Here is a 17532-nt window from a genome sequence, read left to right as displayed (position 1 = left end):
AGAAATACCCTTGTCTTTTTGCTTTCAAGCAAAGAGGCCACTGAGAACCACAACTCAACTTTTTACCCAGAAGTCTCCACCGCATGAGTGACATGTAACAGGCCATGTGCCTGATGACTGACAGGTCATACAGTAGGAGCTGTGCCTGATGTCTGTTTCTGAATTCTCAAGTTACCAGTGTTGGCTATGATACACAGTAAGAACTGCTTGTGGAAGGGATGGATTCTTGGACCTGGCCATGGTAAGGGCCAGTTGAATAGTACTGGACCATTCCTGTGTCTTCCATGTGTGCCTGGCTGTGTCCTCCAGACATGCGTGCTTTGGCCTTTATTCAATTCATCATTCTTTTCCTGAGTCAAGTCATTGCTTTTTTTCCCTTAGCCTCTATGTTTTGGAATTGGAAATCCCTTCACAGAGGCCAGCTGTGTTAATATGCCAGAGATTAGACAGCTAGTTAGTTTAGTGTCCTAGACTCAGAGCTGGAATGGCAAGGAGTGCTAGGTCAGTAACGGGTTAACCAGATGGAAAGGTCTGAGTCTCATTGTGTGGTCTTGATGGCCCCTCCTTGGGATGACATTCTTTCTCATTGCCTATATGGGGTAATGGCACTAAGCACCTGAGAGGGTTGTTGGAGGATGAAAAGAGTTGTATATAATGGGACTAGTAACGGGCTCTCGGGTGTGCATGCTTGGGCCAGGGTTGGCATATGCCTTTAATTACAGCACGCAGAGGCAGAGGCAGAGGCAGAATCTCTCTGAGTTAGAGGCCAGCCTGATTTACATGGAGAGCTCTAGAATAGCCAGGGATATGTAGCGAGACCCTCCTCAGCAGAAACCAAAACAAGAGTGCTTGCTGCAAGGCTTGGATAGCCAAGTTCGGATCCCAGCATGTGCATAAAGAGCGAGGTGTGGTCGTGCCCAGCACCTGTAACCATCCCTTACTGTGTGGAGTGGTCAGACACAGGAGGTCCACTGGGGCTTCGCAGCCAACAGCCTAGCTCCAGGTCTCGTGAAAGACCCTGTCTCGGGGGTGGCGGTGGGGTAAAGCAGAAACAGAGCTAGCAATCTAAGTGGAAAGCCCTACTGTAGAAACAGCTGGCCTCTGGTTGGGGGGGAGGAAGAGCCGGCTTCGAGTCCTCCATCAGAGGCTGTTTCTTTCACCTTAGCATCACGGATTCCTTGCTTTGTAACACCAAGGCACTTCCCAATTAGGCCCTGCCCTCTCATTCTATTTAATGGCAGCGGAGGTGGTTTTTGTCTTGCACTAGGTTACTGACCAACTTTCCGTTGAACTATCTGTGGATTTCATAGCTGGGAAAGAACTGTCAGTTAACAGGTACCCATGCTCCTAAGTGGACCACCGTGTTTAGAAGTTGTAACTGTCCTGTCTAATGAGATGACTCTTGAGCCAGAATGAGTCCCGCTTGTGCCAAGTGTTCTGTGCTGGGCTGTGGTGCCAGGGAGGAAGTAGCTGTACACACTAACATGATAATCCTAGTTATAACAGAGGGGGAAGCCGTATACCTGGTAATTTCTATTCTGTTCCTCTGCAGTCAGCTTGAGTCCACGGAGTGTAATTGGATTAGGTTACTTTTCTGACTGAAATCCAAAGGTTCAAGTTTAGCTCCAGCTTAAAAGGATTTAAGTGATGAAGAGAACAGAGCTCAGCCTGTGTGTAGGATGCAGGAGTACGGAGCACAGATGTGCCACCAGCTTCAGGGCTGATATGTCATGTGCATGCGCACAGGAGTCCATGCCATGCACCAGTGCCCAAGTCTCACACATGCACATAGGTGTTTTGAGGCCAAAGTTCCGCATTGCTTTCTTCCCCAGTTTTTTCTACCTTTTTAATTTCAGTTTTTAAAAAAATTACCTGTTTTTTTCCGTGTGTATACATGTTCATGTGCTTCAGCATGTATGTGAAGGTCAGAGACATCTTGGAGGGAGTCCGTTCTAGCCTTCCATTGGGTCCCTGTTGTTGAACTGAGGTCATTAGGTTTGGTACCAAATGCCTTTGCTCACTGAGGCACGTATCTGGCCACACCTTACTTTTTGAGACAGGTTCTCTCACTAAAACTGTGCTCACCTGTTGGTTAGACTGGTTGGTGAATGAGTTCCAGTGATCCGCCTGTCTCTGCCTTCACAGTCCTGGGACCCTAGGCGTGGCTGCCGCACCCAGCTTTTATGAGGGTGCTGGGACCAAGCTAAAGTCCTTACACTTGTGTAGCAAGAGTTTTCATGATTGACACATATTCCCAGCCTTATAAATAGGATGACAAATTCCTACCAGGAATCTTAACATTTTTAGGTCAAAACATCCAAGTACTAAATGTACTTATATTGGATGCTTAAGTGCTTTCTAAGTGTCTCCTGACAGTTACAGGTCATGGGTGTGCATTTAGATCTGTATTAGGATTCTTTCAAAGAATTCCATAGACAGACGCTTCTTCAGGGAGGTGTGGATTTTTAGTTACCCTGGAGTAACTTGTCTTAAAAGAATCAGAACAAAAAGGGGGGAGCTTGAGGCTGAGGAAGAATGAGCTTTAGTAGGGGGCTCACTGGATGGGAAGGAAGCCAGGGCGTGCAGGGCCCCTGGTGAAGCTGGCTCTCCAGTGTGGTAAGAGAAGCCAGATTTTATGGAGAGGCTTAAGATTACATTTAAAAAAGAAAAAGTTTAAGATGATTAAAATTAATTCCTGACAAAATTGCTTCGTTTCAGTTCTAGAACTGTTAAATATCTCCAAAAATGAAATCTGTAAGACAGAAAGAAAATTGGCATGCTCACATCTAGTTGTCACTGGAAGGAGGAGGAGTCCGGGGAACGGGAACGGTGTAAACCGTCCATCTGGCCACATTTCTTTCTCCTACGCGAGGAGCCACCCACCTTCCTCCCATGCGGGACCGCTCCGCTGGCTGATTCCATGAGCTCACAGCAGATGCAGGAGCTGGCTCACACACAGGCCTGAGTACAGCTTTGTTCCGCAGCAACCATTTCTCTCCCTTTGGTTCTAGCTCTGCCTCATCTGAGCTTCAGAACCACGTGGTTGGCTGCCTGTCTGGCATCCCCATTAGGATGCACCAAGGTGCCTCAGACTAGGTCTGCTCAGAGTAAAGCCGTTTTTGCTCCAGAGCTGTGTATCACATCGTATTCCTGTGTCACCGAGTTTCTCTACCTTCTACCCATTTGCCCATGATAGAAAATGGGGTGTTTTTCCTAGTTTCCTGCCTTCTTCCCCTCAGTTGGCTGGCCTGCCCAACACATCATCCGACTGGTGCTACCTGGTCCAGGCTGTCACCATCTCTAGCTGACTTACACACAGGGTGGCCTGGCTCACCCTGGCCTTGTTCCTGCTCCCCTCATGTAGTCTGGGTATTACAGGGAACTCAGATGCTGTCTAAACAAAGCTCCTTAAACTGGGGGTTTAAGCCTCACTTGTGACTGAATGAGGAAGCTGTGAATTTGTCCTTACACCCACAGATAAGTACAGTCCTCACCCCTCATCAAAGAAACTTCTTTTTGCAACAGACGGAGACCATGACAGCAAACCATCCCAGTCATAAGGCAGAGTTGCAGAGCTGAGTCCTAACTGACATGTCTACAACACAGCTTCTGCACCGAAGGCTCAGGGAACACTGCAGGAGAGCGGGCAGAAAGATTGTCAGATCCAGAGGGTCCGGGAGTTGACTGAGAGATTGTGTCTCCTAGTAATGTCAGGAAGTACAAACATAACATCTCCCCAACACGGCTGCATAGGCACAAGCTGGACAAGGCCGGCATCAATCGGCGTGTAGAGGTGGCTGGGGAGAGACCATGAGGCCCCACCCCTGCACAAGCACCACAGGCAGCTAAGGAATGATGACAATGGGAGAGATAGTCTTTCCCTGGGAAAAGCATACCAATTGTCTGATACCAAAAGGTCAGACCTGAAAACACATGTAAATATAAATAAATAATCATACATAATATATAATATATATTTGCATATGTGCATGTAATGGCAGCTAATGAAAAAAGAGGCCATGATCTTGAAAGAGAGCAAGGAGGGATAAATGGGAGGGTTTGGACGGAAGAAAGGAAAGGGAAAACAAGGTAATTGTATTACAATATCAATTTTCAAAAATAGTCAACAGTGAAAAGTTTTCTGATCACACAAATCAAAATCTAGTTCAAAACAAACACCTAGTGAGTTCAAGCTGTCACTTGGCATGACGTCACTGCAGCCTTGGTTCTGAACAGAACACATGCACTGTGCGTGCTGTACCTGGGGGGCGCTAGTGGGGGACGCCTGCAGTGCTGTGGGTGAGGAGGGGTGTCCACAGTTTAGCACCAGCGGGGAGGGAGGGGGTGGTGCCTGCAGTGCAGCAGGGGGGCGGGAGCACCGGGTGGAGGTGGGGGGCCGGGGGTAGGGGCGGCACCTGCAGTGTGGGGGGGTTCTCTGCAGTGTAGCACCAGCTGGGGTGGGAAGTGGGGGCCCCTGCAGTGCCTAAGCTCATATTCAAGTAGTCTGTTTCTTGTTCTCTGCTCTCCTAGAACCAGAAGGCTTTTCACAGAAAGTAGCTTTAACAGTAGTTTTAACAGTTTCCTGTATTGTTCCTCAGCTTGTAGCAAAACAGGGCATCCTTAGTTTTTTGTACCGAGCAAGCACCTCCTTCTTAGTAATATTGGCCTTCATCACCAATAAACAGTAAATTATGTGCGTGTCAAAGAGTTGCTTCTTTACAATCTAATAATGAAAGCCTGACCTACCTACCTACACCTGGGATCCTATGAAAATTTCTTGAGAGGAAAAGAGAATTTCTTGAGTAGACCAGTTTGTGAAGCCTTGAAACTGCCCTCTTAAAGCCTTCAGTCTGCTTCTCACTTTCAGGATAAAATGAGATGGCCTCTCATGCCAGCCCGGCTCTGCCTTCCTGGGTTTCTGAGTCTACTCAGATTGTCACAGTACCTCTGAGGCTTGACCTCCCACCTCTGTCTCTGTTGAGTGCGAGAGTCCTCGCCCTGCAGAGCTCCGCCCATCCGCGGAGCTCCGCCCACCCTCCCCGCTGACTCCCAAACTAGCCTCTGTCCTTCAGCCTTAGTGGATGTTGCCTTTTCTAGGAAGCCCACCTTGATCCCGCTAAGCCAGCCTAGGTGTTCTGCTTCTGTGAGTGTGTAAAAGCGTGTTTTACTTTATTGGAGAGTTTAGCCTTCTGTGATTTGCCTATTTACCTATCCTTCAGCCCAGAAAACTGTCAGGTCCCATGTGGGCAGTGACAATCTTGTTCATCAGAACATAATGCTGGCATGTTAGAAGCTCCTATAACACATGTAACTATAACACATGTAAGTAACTCCTATAACACATGTGTAACTCCTATAGCATGTGTGTAACTCCTATAACACGTGGAAGTAACTCCTATAGCATGTGTGTAACTCCTATAACACGTGTGTAACTTCTATAGCACGTGGAAGTAACTCCTATAACATTTGTGTAACTCCTATAACACGTGGAAGTAGACTCCTATAACACATGTGTAACTCCTATAACACTTGTGTAACTCCTATAACACGTGGAAGTAGACTCCTATAACATGTGTGTAACTCCTATAACACGTGTGTAACTTCTATAACACGTGGAAGTAGACTCCTATAACATGTGTGTAACTCCTATAACACGTGTGTAACTCCTATAACACGTGGAAGTAGATTCCTATAACATGTGTGTAACTCCTATAACATGTGGAAGTAGACTCCTATAACACGTGTGTAACTCCTATAACACGTGGAAGTAACTCCTATAACACGTGTGTAACTCCTATAACATGTCTGTAACTCCTATAACACGTGGAAGTAGACTCCTATAACACATGTGTAACTCCTATAACACTTGTGTAACTCCTATAACACGTGGAAGTAGACTCCTATAACATGTGTGTAACTCCTATAACACGTGTGTAACTTCTATAACACGTGGAAGTAGACTCCTATAACATGTGTGTAACTCCTATAACACGTGTGTAACTCCTATAACACGTGGAAGTAGATTCCTATAACATGTGTGTAACTCCTATAACATGTGGAAGTAGACTCCTATAACACGTGTGTAACTCCTATAACACGTGGAAGTAACTCCTATAACACGTGTGTAACTCCTATAACATGTCTGTAACTCCTATAACACGTGGAAGTAGACTCCTAGACGCTTTCTGGTTTCTCCCACTTGCATGCTGTTGAGACTCATTCATGGTGCAGCACACCTTAACTTTTCTTTTACTTTTTTTTTTAAAGATTTATTTGTTTATTATATGTGAGTACACTGCAGCTGTCTTCAGACACTCTAGAAGAGGGCGTCAGTTCTCATTACGGATGGTTGTGAGCCACCGTGTGGTTGCTGGGATTTGAACTCAGGACCTGAGGAAGAACAGTCAATGCTCTTCACCACTGAGTCATCTCTCCAGCCCATCCTTTTACTTTTAAGGTTGCATAGTATTCATTTTATGTACATACACATCTTATATATCCAGTGCATGGTCATTTGGGCTGTTTGGTAACTGTAATAATGCTGCTGGGAATATCTTTTTGAGTTACTGCTTTCAGTTGGTAATATCTAATAATATATGGTAATAGAGGACTTCTGGTCCTGACTTGGGGAGACCTGCCATGCCCCTTTGTAAAGCCTCTGTTCCAATCAGGCTTGTGCAGGGTTCCAGTTAGTTAGTTAGTAGTTAGTCTGTTTGTTTTGTATGTGTTGAGGTAACAAATGTTGGAAGGATGGTATACATACATGTATATGTATGTAGCAAGCACACACATGTGCCAAGGCATGTATGTGGGTCTCAGATGACAGCTTTTGGAGCCAGTTAGCTTCTGCTAGCTCATGGGGTCAGGCGGTGCACAAGCCCCTCTACTCCCGAGCTGTCTCAGCAGCCCTTTTGGTTTCTTGACAGCCTCCGCAGGCTATCGGTCTCTAGCTCTCCGTTGCTGGCTGTGTTCCTGTGTTAGCCATCCGACTAGCAATCTCCTTCAAGCGTGTGCTTTGTAAACTTCTGGGACTTGCCTTCTCCATCTCTTGATACTTTCACATAAAGCACAAGATGGTTTGATTTAATTAGTTATGTTTTTTGCATGTGTCTCTGTGTGACACACATTTGTGTGTGTGTGTGTGTCCCCGTTCACATGTGTGTGGGCATATCTGTGTGCAGGTATACATACACATGTGTGCAGGCCCTAGACTGATGACAAGACTTTCTCCATTACTCCTCACCTCGTTCATGGTGACTGGGTCTCTTGCTGAGTCCAGAGTTCCTTTTGGCTAGTTCAGACACCCAGCTAATGCCAGGGATCCTGTGTCCTGACCCCCGCCCCCTAGGATTGGAATTGAAAGGCAGACTGTCATGCCCACCTGTTGTTTCTGTGAGTGTTGGGATCTGAACCTGGTCCTCTGGACCTCAAGGCTCACAAATAAGCCCCTGGCCATGTTTTCTGCTGAGTTTCATAGTTTTTATTCTTTTATTTCTTCACTGGTTCATTTTGAGTTCACGTTGCATGTACTGTAAAGCCAGTTTCCTTCTTTCACATGTGCATGTGTATGGCGGACATACATTCATGTGTCCTGCACTGTGTATAGGGCTGCCCTTGCTCTGTTGAGCGGTCTTGACTTCTGTCTTAGTTAGGGTTTTACTTCTGTGAACAGACACCATGACCAACGCAAGTCTTTATAAGGACAACATTTAATTGGGGCTGGCTTACAGGCTCAGAGGTTCAGTCCAGTTTCATCAAGGCAGGAACGGGGCAGGAGGAGATGAGAGTTCTACGTCTTCATCTGAGGGCTGCTAGCAGAATACTACTCCCAGGCAGCTAGGATGAGGGTCTTAAAGCACACACCCACAGTGACACACCTACTCCAGCAGGGCCACACCTTCTAACAGTGCCACTCCCTGGGCCAAGCATATATAAACCATCACAGAATCCTTGTTGAAAATCCCTTGACTACATATGGGAGGCTTTATGTCCAGACTCTGCCCCTTGGACTATATGGCTGTCTCTAAGTCAATACCAAAATTTTGATGACTCCACATTTGTAATTTTAATATTGGGTATATGAGTCATAAAACTTTGTGTTCCTCTTTCAAGTCTGAGACAAGTATGGTTTTATTTCTGTTTGTCAGGACCAGCGACTTAGCCAGGGGTCTCATATGTATGGGGGACAGTGTTGTGCTACAGAGCTACACCAAGGCAGATGTGTTTTGTGTTTCTCTACACAGAACAACCACCTCTGTTGCTATTTATTTGTCTGTTTATTTTGGAAACAGGATTTTGCTATGCAACCCAGATTAACCTCAAACTCACTGTATAGCTTACACTGGTCTCTCTCTCTCTCTCTCTCTCTCTCTCTCTCTCTCTCTCTCTCTCTCTCCTCTCTCTGTGTGTGTGTGTGTCTTTTTTGGTTTTTTGAGACAGGGTTACTCTGTATTGCCCTGGCTGTCTTGGAACTCACTCTGTAGACCAGGCTGGCCTCGAACTCAGAAATCCACCTGCCTCTGCCTCCCAAGTACTGGGATTAAAGGCCACCACTGCCCAGCTTCTTCTTTTTTTTTTCTAAAAAAATATTTTTATTAATTCTTCGAGGATTTCATGCATGTGTACAATGTATTTTGATCAGATTCATCCCCTCTCCACTCACACATCCCAGATTACCTCCGCCTCCCAATCCCTCCAACTTTGTGTTTAGGCTGCTCTTGAATCTTCCACCCTTCTGCCTCAGCTGTCTGAGCTTTCTGAGGTGGCTTTATGGCCCTGCAGCACTGCTCTGGCTCACTGGTAACTATTAGCTTAGCGCTGTTCTTCGTGCTCTTCTTACATGCCCTTGCCTAGAGTCCCTGCAATGGCTGCTCACTAGTCCGTCAGATTTCAGAGAGCACTAAGATCTTAATCCTCTTGGATGACCAAGAGAAGACAGCCCTAGCCATCTATTACCCCAAACTTTTTGAGTCTAGTTCAGTCTTTCTTGAAACTCTCAGGAAAACTCTGAGGACCAAGAGCCACTGTCACTGGTCCTTCATTATCCAGGGCAGGAATGAGCAGCTGAGACGGCAGCCCTGTGAACAGAGACATTGACACAATGTGCTCTGTGAACACAGCAGTCTGGCTCACCTCGGATCAGTGTGCCCGGACACAGTGAAGTCTGAGATAATGTTGACCCTTCCCAGGCTCTTTCTTTTTTATGGTACCAAGGATCAAAACCTGAGCCTCTGCATGCCAGGCAGGATGCCTGAACTCTCCCTCTGGCTCTGGCTCCCAGCAAACTCAATGACTGTCTTGCTGCAGACCAGGAGACTTGATGATAATAGCCGATACTTGTTTGTTACATTGTTGCATGTGATAGCAGTCTATGAACACTTAATTTGTTACATTGCTACATGTAATGTATGTGATGGTAAATGCACAGAGTGGAGAGATACACAATTTACTGTGGATAGAAAAAACCCTAACACAGAGGCAGATAGTAGTTCACCAGGGCATAACTAGCATGGCAATGGGAGTGACTGGCAAATTACAGTTGGGCAGAAAGTGCAACGGTTAATATGGTTAATTTTATACACTCATTTAATATGAGGCTGCAAGAGATAAACATGTATGCTCTGTGTTCACGGGCTTGACCCAAGTTCAATTCCCTGCACCCACCAGGCAGCTCATAACTGTCTGTAACTCCAGTTCCAGGGGACCTTACATGCTCACACAGACATACATGCAGGCAAAATGCAAATGCATCATCACACCCTCAAGTTCCTGTTCTAGGTCTGTTCTCCACTGAATTGAAAATGGAGCTGAACATGGTGGCTCACACCTGTAAGCCTAATGCTTGGGAGGGTGAGGCAGAAGGACTGTGAGGTTGAGGCCAGCCTGGGCTGGGTAGTGAGATCTTTTCCCATTACAAGAATTGGAAAGGTACAGAGCGTCATATGTGCATTGCTTATGGTGCTCACGACAGCTACAAGGTCACATGAGCGCAAATGTCCATCACTGGGTTAGTGAGCACGCGCTTGTGGTGCAGGTGTGTAGAGAGAAGACTGCCTTGCTGACCCATATTGCTGTGTGACTTTACCTCGAACTCTTACACTAAGTGAAAGGTCAGACACAAATGGTTGCACATTGTGTGCTAACCTTTTATGGGAAATACCTGGAAAAGATTCAGGGGTAGGAACGGAACACGCTCTTGGCGTCATGGAGCTGGACGGAGGGGTGGGGGTGTGCTGAGAGACTAGGCTGGGTGAGGGGTAGTGGGCACCCCTATACCCAGGGCACAGCAGGGAGGATGCAAATAACTGAGAGTGAGTTGTCTGCTTTAAAATGGTTCATTTCAAGTTACCTAGATTTTTGCCTCAATAAATGAATCTTAAAACCTCGAGGTGCCACTAATATGAGTGAAACTGAGAGCCTGTGTTCTGAGTGTTGGCAAGGGTGCGGGGCAGCTGGAGCCCCCACCCTGTGGCACTAACGCTTTATACATGGTATCCAATTCAGCAGTCCTCCCTGAGCCGAGTGCTACAAAGAATCTAGTGTATATTTGGCCACCAGAAGACAGGAGTAAGGCTGCTTAACTTCTTCTCATAGCAGCTTAAAGCAACCACAGTCTGTTAAAGTAAAGAGTGAACTGTGCTTCCGTCATACCCGGAATACTACACAGCAGTTAAAACGAACAACCGCAGTAAGGTGAGCTCTGCAGAATGATGGGTGGACTGAAGCCATAGCCCGTAGGTTGAATGTCTATCTGTACTCGGCTGAAATTTAAGAAGCAGCAAAACTAACCCATGGAAGTGATTGTTGGCCAGGGAATTCAAGAGAGCAGATTGGGGCTGCTACACAGGTGTGCACATCTGTAAAGGCTGAACCGGGCACCTTACCGTACTATGTTTACTTTTGAAAAGAAACTTTAACACACTAGGAAACAAACAGTAGTCACCAGCGCAGATGTCAACAAGGCAGGAGGGAGGATTGTATGAGAAACAGGAAGTGGCTGGAGGCCTGGAGCTGCAGTGAGATGCTACAAAATTGGGTCTGCTGTGTAACCACCGGGTTTGCGGGAGGGAAATGGCTATGAAAGTAGATTTTCACAGATCTTTGGAAATGTGCCTGAGTAAACTGAGGCTGATTGCTTTTGTGGGACCTGTGTGGTGGATGCTGCTGAGGAAGAACTAATGAAGCCTGAGGTGGCTAGGGACTGGAGCCCCGTGCTGGGTGACAGAGCCGGAGGAGCCGGAGGAAGAATCCTAAACACACTCTAACTAGGAGTCTGTCTCCTGATGCCCCTGATACAAGTGGGGGACTGTTCTGGGCCCAGAGAGTGTTGGGGTCAGCAGGCAGCAGTGGCAGCTCCAGAACGACCACACCAGGCCAAACAGTTCTACATGAGGTTTATTGAGAAGGGGAAGGGCAAAGGTGACGGTGGAAAGAGAAGAGGGGAAGGGGGGTGCTTCTCTTATATGTGATGGTGACATGGTCGCAAGTAAAGGTGAGCCCAATGGATTCTGGGAATATGGTGGCTGTTGCCTTGGCAACAGGTGTATAGGTCGCACTGTTGCCTATATGATGTCACAGGTTTCAGAGGTCCTGACACCCAACAGTGAGGACCAGTGATGGCAGCTGGAGTTGCTTGTGTCCAGATAGTTTGACATGATGAGCACCCCAAGGGAAAGAAGGTAGCCATAGAAGAGAGTTTATGGAATGGAGGTCACAGCTGTGGCTGTGACCAGGATGACGTAGTGTGTGTCACCAAGGCCTGGGGTAGGTAAAGCAAGTGAGGGATTCAGATACACAGGGGGATATTCAGATCCAGGAAGGTAAAGGGAAGGTTGAAAATGTGGTGGGAAACAGGGCTAATTTTGGGGGAGGGGAGGCTGGCCCTGGAGAAGGTGGGAAGACAGAATGAGGCAGCTCCCAGCCTGGATAGCCGAAGCTGTCTGAAGTCAGAGCACCGGAGGAGAATGACCTCAGATGGAGGTGATGTGGGAGGCAGAACCTGGAGTTCTGGTTCCTTGGCCTTGTGGGCTAAGGCTTTTACTTAGCATCTTGTAATTGTGTTTATATTGATACATAAATCTGATTGGTTAATTAAACCTTAAGAGTTTTGATTTACTTGGTTACTGGAATGTGGATCCGCCAGTGGAGGAGAGCTAGGGGCCCATGGGGTGTGTGGGATTTGAGTGGAAGTGAGAGGAACTTGGGGTCCCCCGCTGGAGAGATGGCTAACAGAGGGACGGCCAAGTGAAATGGCCCAGCGGAGGCCCTATTGGCCCCGCAGGGCCAGAGAGTTCATTGCCTAGAATCTAGCAGCTCTAGAGAGTCCGCGGCGGTCGGTCCGGAGCCGCCGTGGAGAATTGGTAGAGGTGTCTTTCTTATATCTTCTGCAACACAGGTGTAATCCTGTCTAGCTGTTGAGTGTCTGTCTACAGGTGCTTGGAGTCCTGACAGTCATACTCTGGCAATGTGGCTTTTCTCCAAGCCTCTCTTCCTATGTCTGCTAAATGTTGATAGCAATCGACCTCACACTCTGTCCTGGAGATGAAGCTAGAGCAAGCGAGGACTTGGAGCCCACCGAGGATGGAGCGCAGCCTCCAGCAGAGTCCACAGTGTGTGCAGTTGGAAGAGGTTTACTGGCTTTATCCAGGATATGGCAGGCATGAGGGAGAAGGAAGGCAAGGCTGGGGAGCTTTGTGAATGAAGCCTCGATCATGAAACCCTATCATTGCTGTGAGTTACTTAATGAGCCAGACTGTCTGCTGGAAACTAGTGGTGGAGGGAGAGGGGGAAGGGCAGGATGACCGACTATAAATAAATAAATAAAATAACAATTTAATAGTAAAGAAATAGGAGTTGGGATATGAGCATCTGGCCGAGGTCGTATGTTTTTGCATTTTATTCCTTTGCAACAGGCACCCCTACCTGATGAGCCATCTCAGCCTTTGGTTGTGGCCCTGTGACCCAGGCAAGTTTTCTATTCTCTTAGGGTCCTGGGGCAATTATGGTTTTTGCTCAGGAAGCCCCAGGCTGTAAGTGTCTGTTCCAAGACCCTCAGCTCCAAGCTGTGGTATCACGGTAGCCAGGAAAGCAGATCTGGGAAAGAAGCTCTGAGGGAAAGCACTCTCACAGCCTGGAGCATTGACAGTCCCTCTCTTGAGCAGGCTCACGTTACGTAGATTCAGGAAGTGGGCCCTGAGGACTAAGTAGGAGCAGAAACAGCAATCTCTAGTCTTCGAAAACTATGTACTGGGAGTGTGTGTGTGTGTGTGTATACACTAAGTCAGTCAATAAATACTCTTAAAGGATGTGTGGAGTGCGAGAGACAGAACATTCAGAAGTATATTTCCTGGGCCAACCTTAGGCTGCCCAGGCTGGAAGCAGGAAGCACCCCTGGTCTGTGTCCATTCAGACAAGATGGAGCGCTTCTGCCCATCCTGATCCCTCTGCTCCTTCTTGGATGGAAGTAGCCCAGGGTTCTGTCTACAGAAGGGCAAAAGCTCTTTATATGTGGGCTAAGCAATCCCTCATGTGTGGTTTCCGTGCTGTAGCTCGTTCTAGAGGGCATGGTTTCTGGTCCATCTTCCCTTCTGTCTGAGTCTCTATCAGGGAGCCAGTCTCCCAGGCCCGCAGTGTCACATGACTGGCACACGGGGTGGGGGTGGGGGGAATGGAGGGGTGGGGGGGTAGGGACCTGGAGGTTGCCTAGGTCTTTCTCATTGCTAAGCAGCAGTCTGTGGGAGTGATGGCAGCCCTTTCCACTGAAAAATGTCTCTGTGTTTACCCCTGGTGGGTGCTTGATCCTTAAAGATACCACTGGAATCTTACACTGGACAGATTTTTGACAGCTCGGTAAATTGAAACACCTTTGAAATGGAAGAATGAATTCAGACGGGAGCTATTTCACCAATATTTTGCTTTGGCAAAAGTTTTAAGGAGTTAGTTTTGTCTTCTGAAAGTGAAATTCTTGAAAGGAGGGACAATTTTCCCGTTCCTTGCCCTTAAAGGAGAACCCCTTTGGAGCGCAGATCCCGAGGGAGGAGGGTGAGCAGGCACAGGCAGGCCCTGGGGACCTCTAACCGCCTTGTTAGCGAGAACAGAGTGCCTGTGCCTGGTTCTGAACAGTGGGTTGGGTTTAGATAAATACAATACATGCCCACAGTGAGGGAGACCCCAGTCTTCCCCTCTCCCTGGCTGACCGCACCCCCCCCCCCCAGGACCATTACGGAGTTCACCCAAGCCGCCCAAGCGCTATCGCCATTGATTTTTTTAAGATGAAAAATAAGCATGCCACGGTGGAAGCCACGTGGGGGAGGCTGTGATCGGAGGTTGGGAACGAGCTGGCTTAATTCTGGCCTCCTTTAGAGCGGTGATTGATTACTGCTGCCTGTGTTGCTGTTCTTCCAGAGCCGACCTGTCCTGGACTCAGCTAACTAAGGAGGCTGCCACAGAATGAGAAGATGGCAGCGCGGCTGCTCGCACCGCCAGGCCCCGACAGTTTCAAGCCTTTCACCCCTGAGTCGCTGGCAAACATCGAGAGGCGCATCGCCGAGAGCAAGCTCAAGAAACCCCCCAAGGCGGACGGCAGCCACCGGGAGGACGATGAAGACAGCAAGCCCAAGCCAAACAGTGACCTGGAGGCCGGGAAGAGCTTGCCTTTCATCTACGGGGACATCCCGCAAGGCCTGGTCGCTGTGCCCCTGGAGGACTTTGACCCGTACTATTTGACGCAGAAAGTGAGTTGGAGGAGGCCCAGCCGCAGAGGCCCCTTCCCTTCAGGCTGGGGAGAGGGGAGAAGGAGCTGTGTCTGTCTGTCGGGGAAGACATAGCGAGCCCTCCCTTCCACCTGGGATCTTCTTTCCCCATTTTGTTGCTGCTGAGGGTCACTTTCTGGCCTTCCTACGGGCCAACCCCTGTTAGCAAGACTTCCAGTGTTGGCTCCAGGCAAGCTTTAAAACAAAACAAAACAACAACAAAACATGTGGGGGGACAGGGTGGTGAGGATGTAGCTCAGAGACATAACACATGAAGCCCCTGAGAATCTGAGGGGAAGACAGAAGGAGAGAGAGAGGAAGTGTGGGCATAGATGAAACACATCTACTTATTAGCATGCAGAAGGATACTACAGCTGTGTGGTAGTAGTTGGCCCACACTATTAAATCCCATCTTTGTATATAACGGTGATGTTGTCAGCGCAGCAGCAGGCTGGAGATGCAATGGAGACCACTGTGCACTATCTGTGCACTCCTCCGATATGACATGGGCACAAGGCCTTGTGGGGCAGACACAGTGGCGCACACCAGGCCAAGGGAAACTCATATCTTTGGTCTTGCCACCCATAGTTTGAATGGATCTTTGTAGCAAAGCCAGACCTGTCCCACTGCCTGACAGGGAACACAGGTAAAAGGCCAGGCTTCATTTGGCCAAGGGTTTAAACTTCCTGAACAGTATCTGTCCAAATCTTAGATTATTGTATGAAACACGACAGTAGAAGCCAAACCTCCAGGTTTGATTCTTTGGCCAAGTGATTAGCTGCTGGATCCTGAGGGCTGATGTCACCATGTAGGAGACTCACCTCATGCCACAGATGTCATTTAAATAACTGTCAGGGGTTTTCCAGATAATGAGGTGGCGTGATGGTTTTGTGTAATTGTGTATTTACAATAGAAAGCTCCAGGACTCTATCTTCATTAACACGCCTGCCCTTTTGACCTGATGTAGTGAGTACATTTTAAGAAAAGCTTTTAGCTTCTTTGTCTTGGAATAGAATTAAGAGACCTATCTAGGATCAGTGAGAAGGCTCAGCAGGTAAAAGTTCCAGGTCTAAAGGCCTGAGCGTGGTCTCTGATCCCATGTGATGGCGGGGAGAGAGTGGACCTGTAAGTTGTCTTCAGATTACCTGAGTGCCCTGGAATGCACACCCTCTCAACAGTGTGTGCATACACGCATACATGCATACATACGCACATGCGTACATACATACATACTTATGTACGTACACATTTATATACATACATATGTATCTACATACTTAATGCATAAATACATATATATGGCTAATAGCTACTATAAGGCAAACAAATTAAGTCAAGAAAGCATTGCCAGCAGTTCAGTCATGTTCATTGTACATTAATATTTACCTACAATCTGTCTACCTACCTATAATTTACCTATAAATCAATTTGTCTGTCTATTTACATGTAATCAATCTACTTGTCTACCTACCTACATATAATCTATCTATCTATAATCTATCTGCCTACCTATCTATAATCTATCCATCTACCTGTCTGTAATCGTCTGTCTGTCTATCTACTTGGGACAGGGTCTTAACCTAGTAGCCCACCTTGGCCCCAGACTCACTATGTAACCACATGAACCCCTAATCCTCCCGCCTCTACTGAGTTCTAGGGCTACAGACTGTCGCACCACACACCCTCCGAGGCGCTGAGGCTTGAAGGGAGGCTCCGAGCTTGGCAGGCATGCACCCCTCCTTCTAAATGAGTTTTCCATCTGATTAAAAAGAACACGCTTTCTCGACCTACCTCAGGTCCTCGCCGCATTCCTGTTACTGGTCCTTCTCACAAACCAAGGCCAGCACCGGCTAAATCAGCACGGCGTCTCCCACAGGGAGCACATCGGAATTAACCTGTCACAGATAGGAAGCTTGTAGGGAGGAAGTGACTTTAAGAGGACGTCCCCTTCTGTTTGTTGTTCAGGAGTTGTCTCACACGATTCCTGGGATATAAACTCTCACTGCCTGGTTAATGATTGTCTTTTCCTCAGTCTCGGTTTCTAACAGGCTGGCACTGAGGGGACCTCAGGGGACCTGTGTCTTGTTTCTCTTGTCTTTCTTTTATGGGCAACAGAAGACCTGTTGTCTTTTTAAAGTTCTGGCTTCATCCCGGTATGGATTTTCTGTCCCAGGAAAACTCAGGACCCTGAAAGCTGCGTTTCTCGCTGACCAGGCGCTGTTCCGAGGGCTGCGGGTTCGGCCATCCCAAGCTCTGATGGCGTCGTTGAGTTCCCGACTTTTCCAGCGGGTCCCTGCAAACACTGCAAGGTGCCAGCTGCACCTTTGTGTCCCTTGCTCTGGGCACAGGGTGCTAGCGCTTCCTTCCTTTGGCCTTCGATTTTTTTCAGTTATTGAGTACAAATAAGTACATTTAAGAAATAGATACATACTTGACTTATCTTGTTCTAAAACAAGGTCGTTGTATATTCACATGATAAAAATTTCAGAGGTATTTGGTAAAAAGCCTGCCTTTATTACCCCCCTTCCATCTCCCACTCCTGCCTCCCCGCAGAGGTAACCTAATGGCGGCATCCTCTGTGTTAGTGGCCATAGCAGATCCGCATCGGGAGCCTGACTACCTCAGACACCTTTTCTCAGCTTTCTTCCTGTTGTTTTTCTTAAACTAACCTTAGTTCTATTGTCTGTCTTCCATTATTGTTTATTCTCTTCGCTGCTTGCAGCATCTGTCCTCACTACAGAAAATGCCCTCTGCTGCTTCGAAGCATTTTGCTGACTTTTAA

General features: G+C 47.6%; 1 protein-coding gene across 1 annotated transcript in view; it reads left to right on the top strand.

Moving 5' to 3' along the window:
- Nucleotides 1-14409: 14409 nt before the first annotated feature.
- The window catches only part of Scn8a (sodium voltage-gated channel alpha subunit 8), a 101253-nt gene continuing 98130 nt past the window's right edge, over nucleotides 14410-17532 (top strand). The window contains exon 1 of the mRNA XM_052161249.1: nucleotides 14410-14732. Within this exon, the coding sequence (XP_052017209.1) occupies nucleotides 14457-14732 (276 nt within the window). The 5' untranslated portion in view covers nucleotides 14410-14456. The remainder of the gene's footprint in view (nucleotides 14733-17532) is intronic.

The sequence above is a fragment of the Apodemus sylvaticus genome, chromosome 17 (assembly GCF_947179515.1).
Source record: "Apodemus sylvaticus chromosome 17, mApoSyl1.1, whole genome shotgun sequence".
Taxonomy (NCBI): Eukaryota; Metazoa; Chordata; class Mammalia; order Rodentia; family Muridae; genus Apodemus; species Apodemus sylvaticus.
The sequence above is the reverse complement of the archived record's forward strand: the minus strand, read 5'-3'. Positions and strand labels throughout refer to the sequence as shown.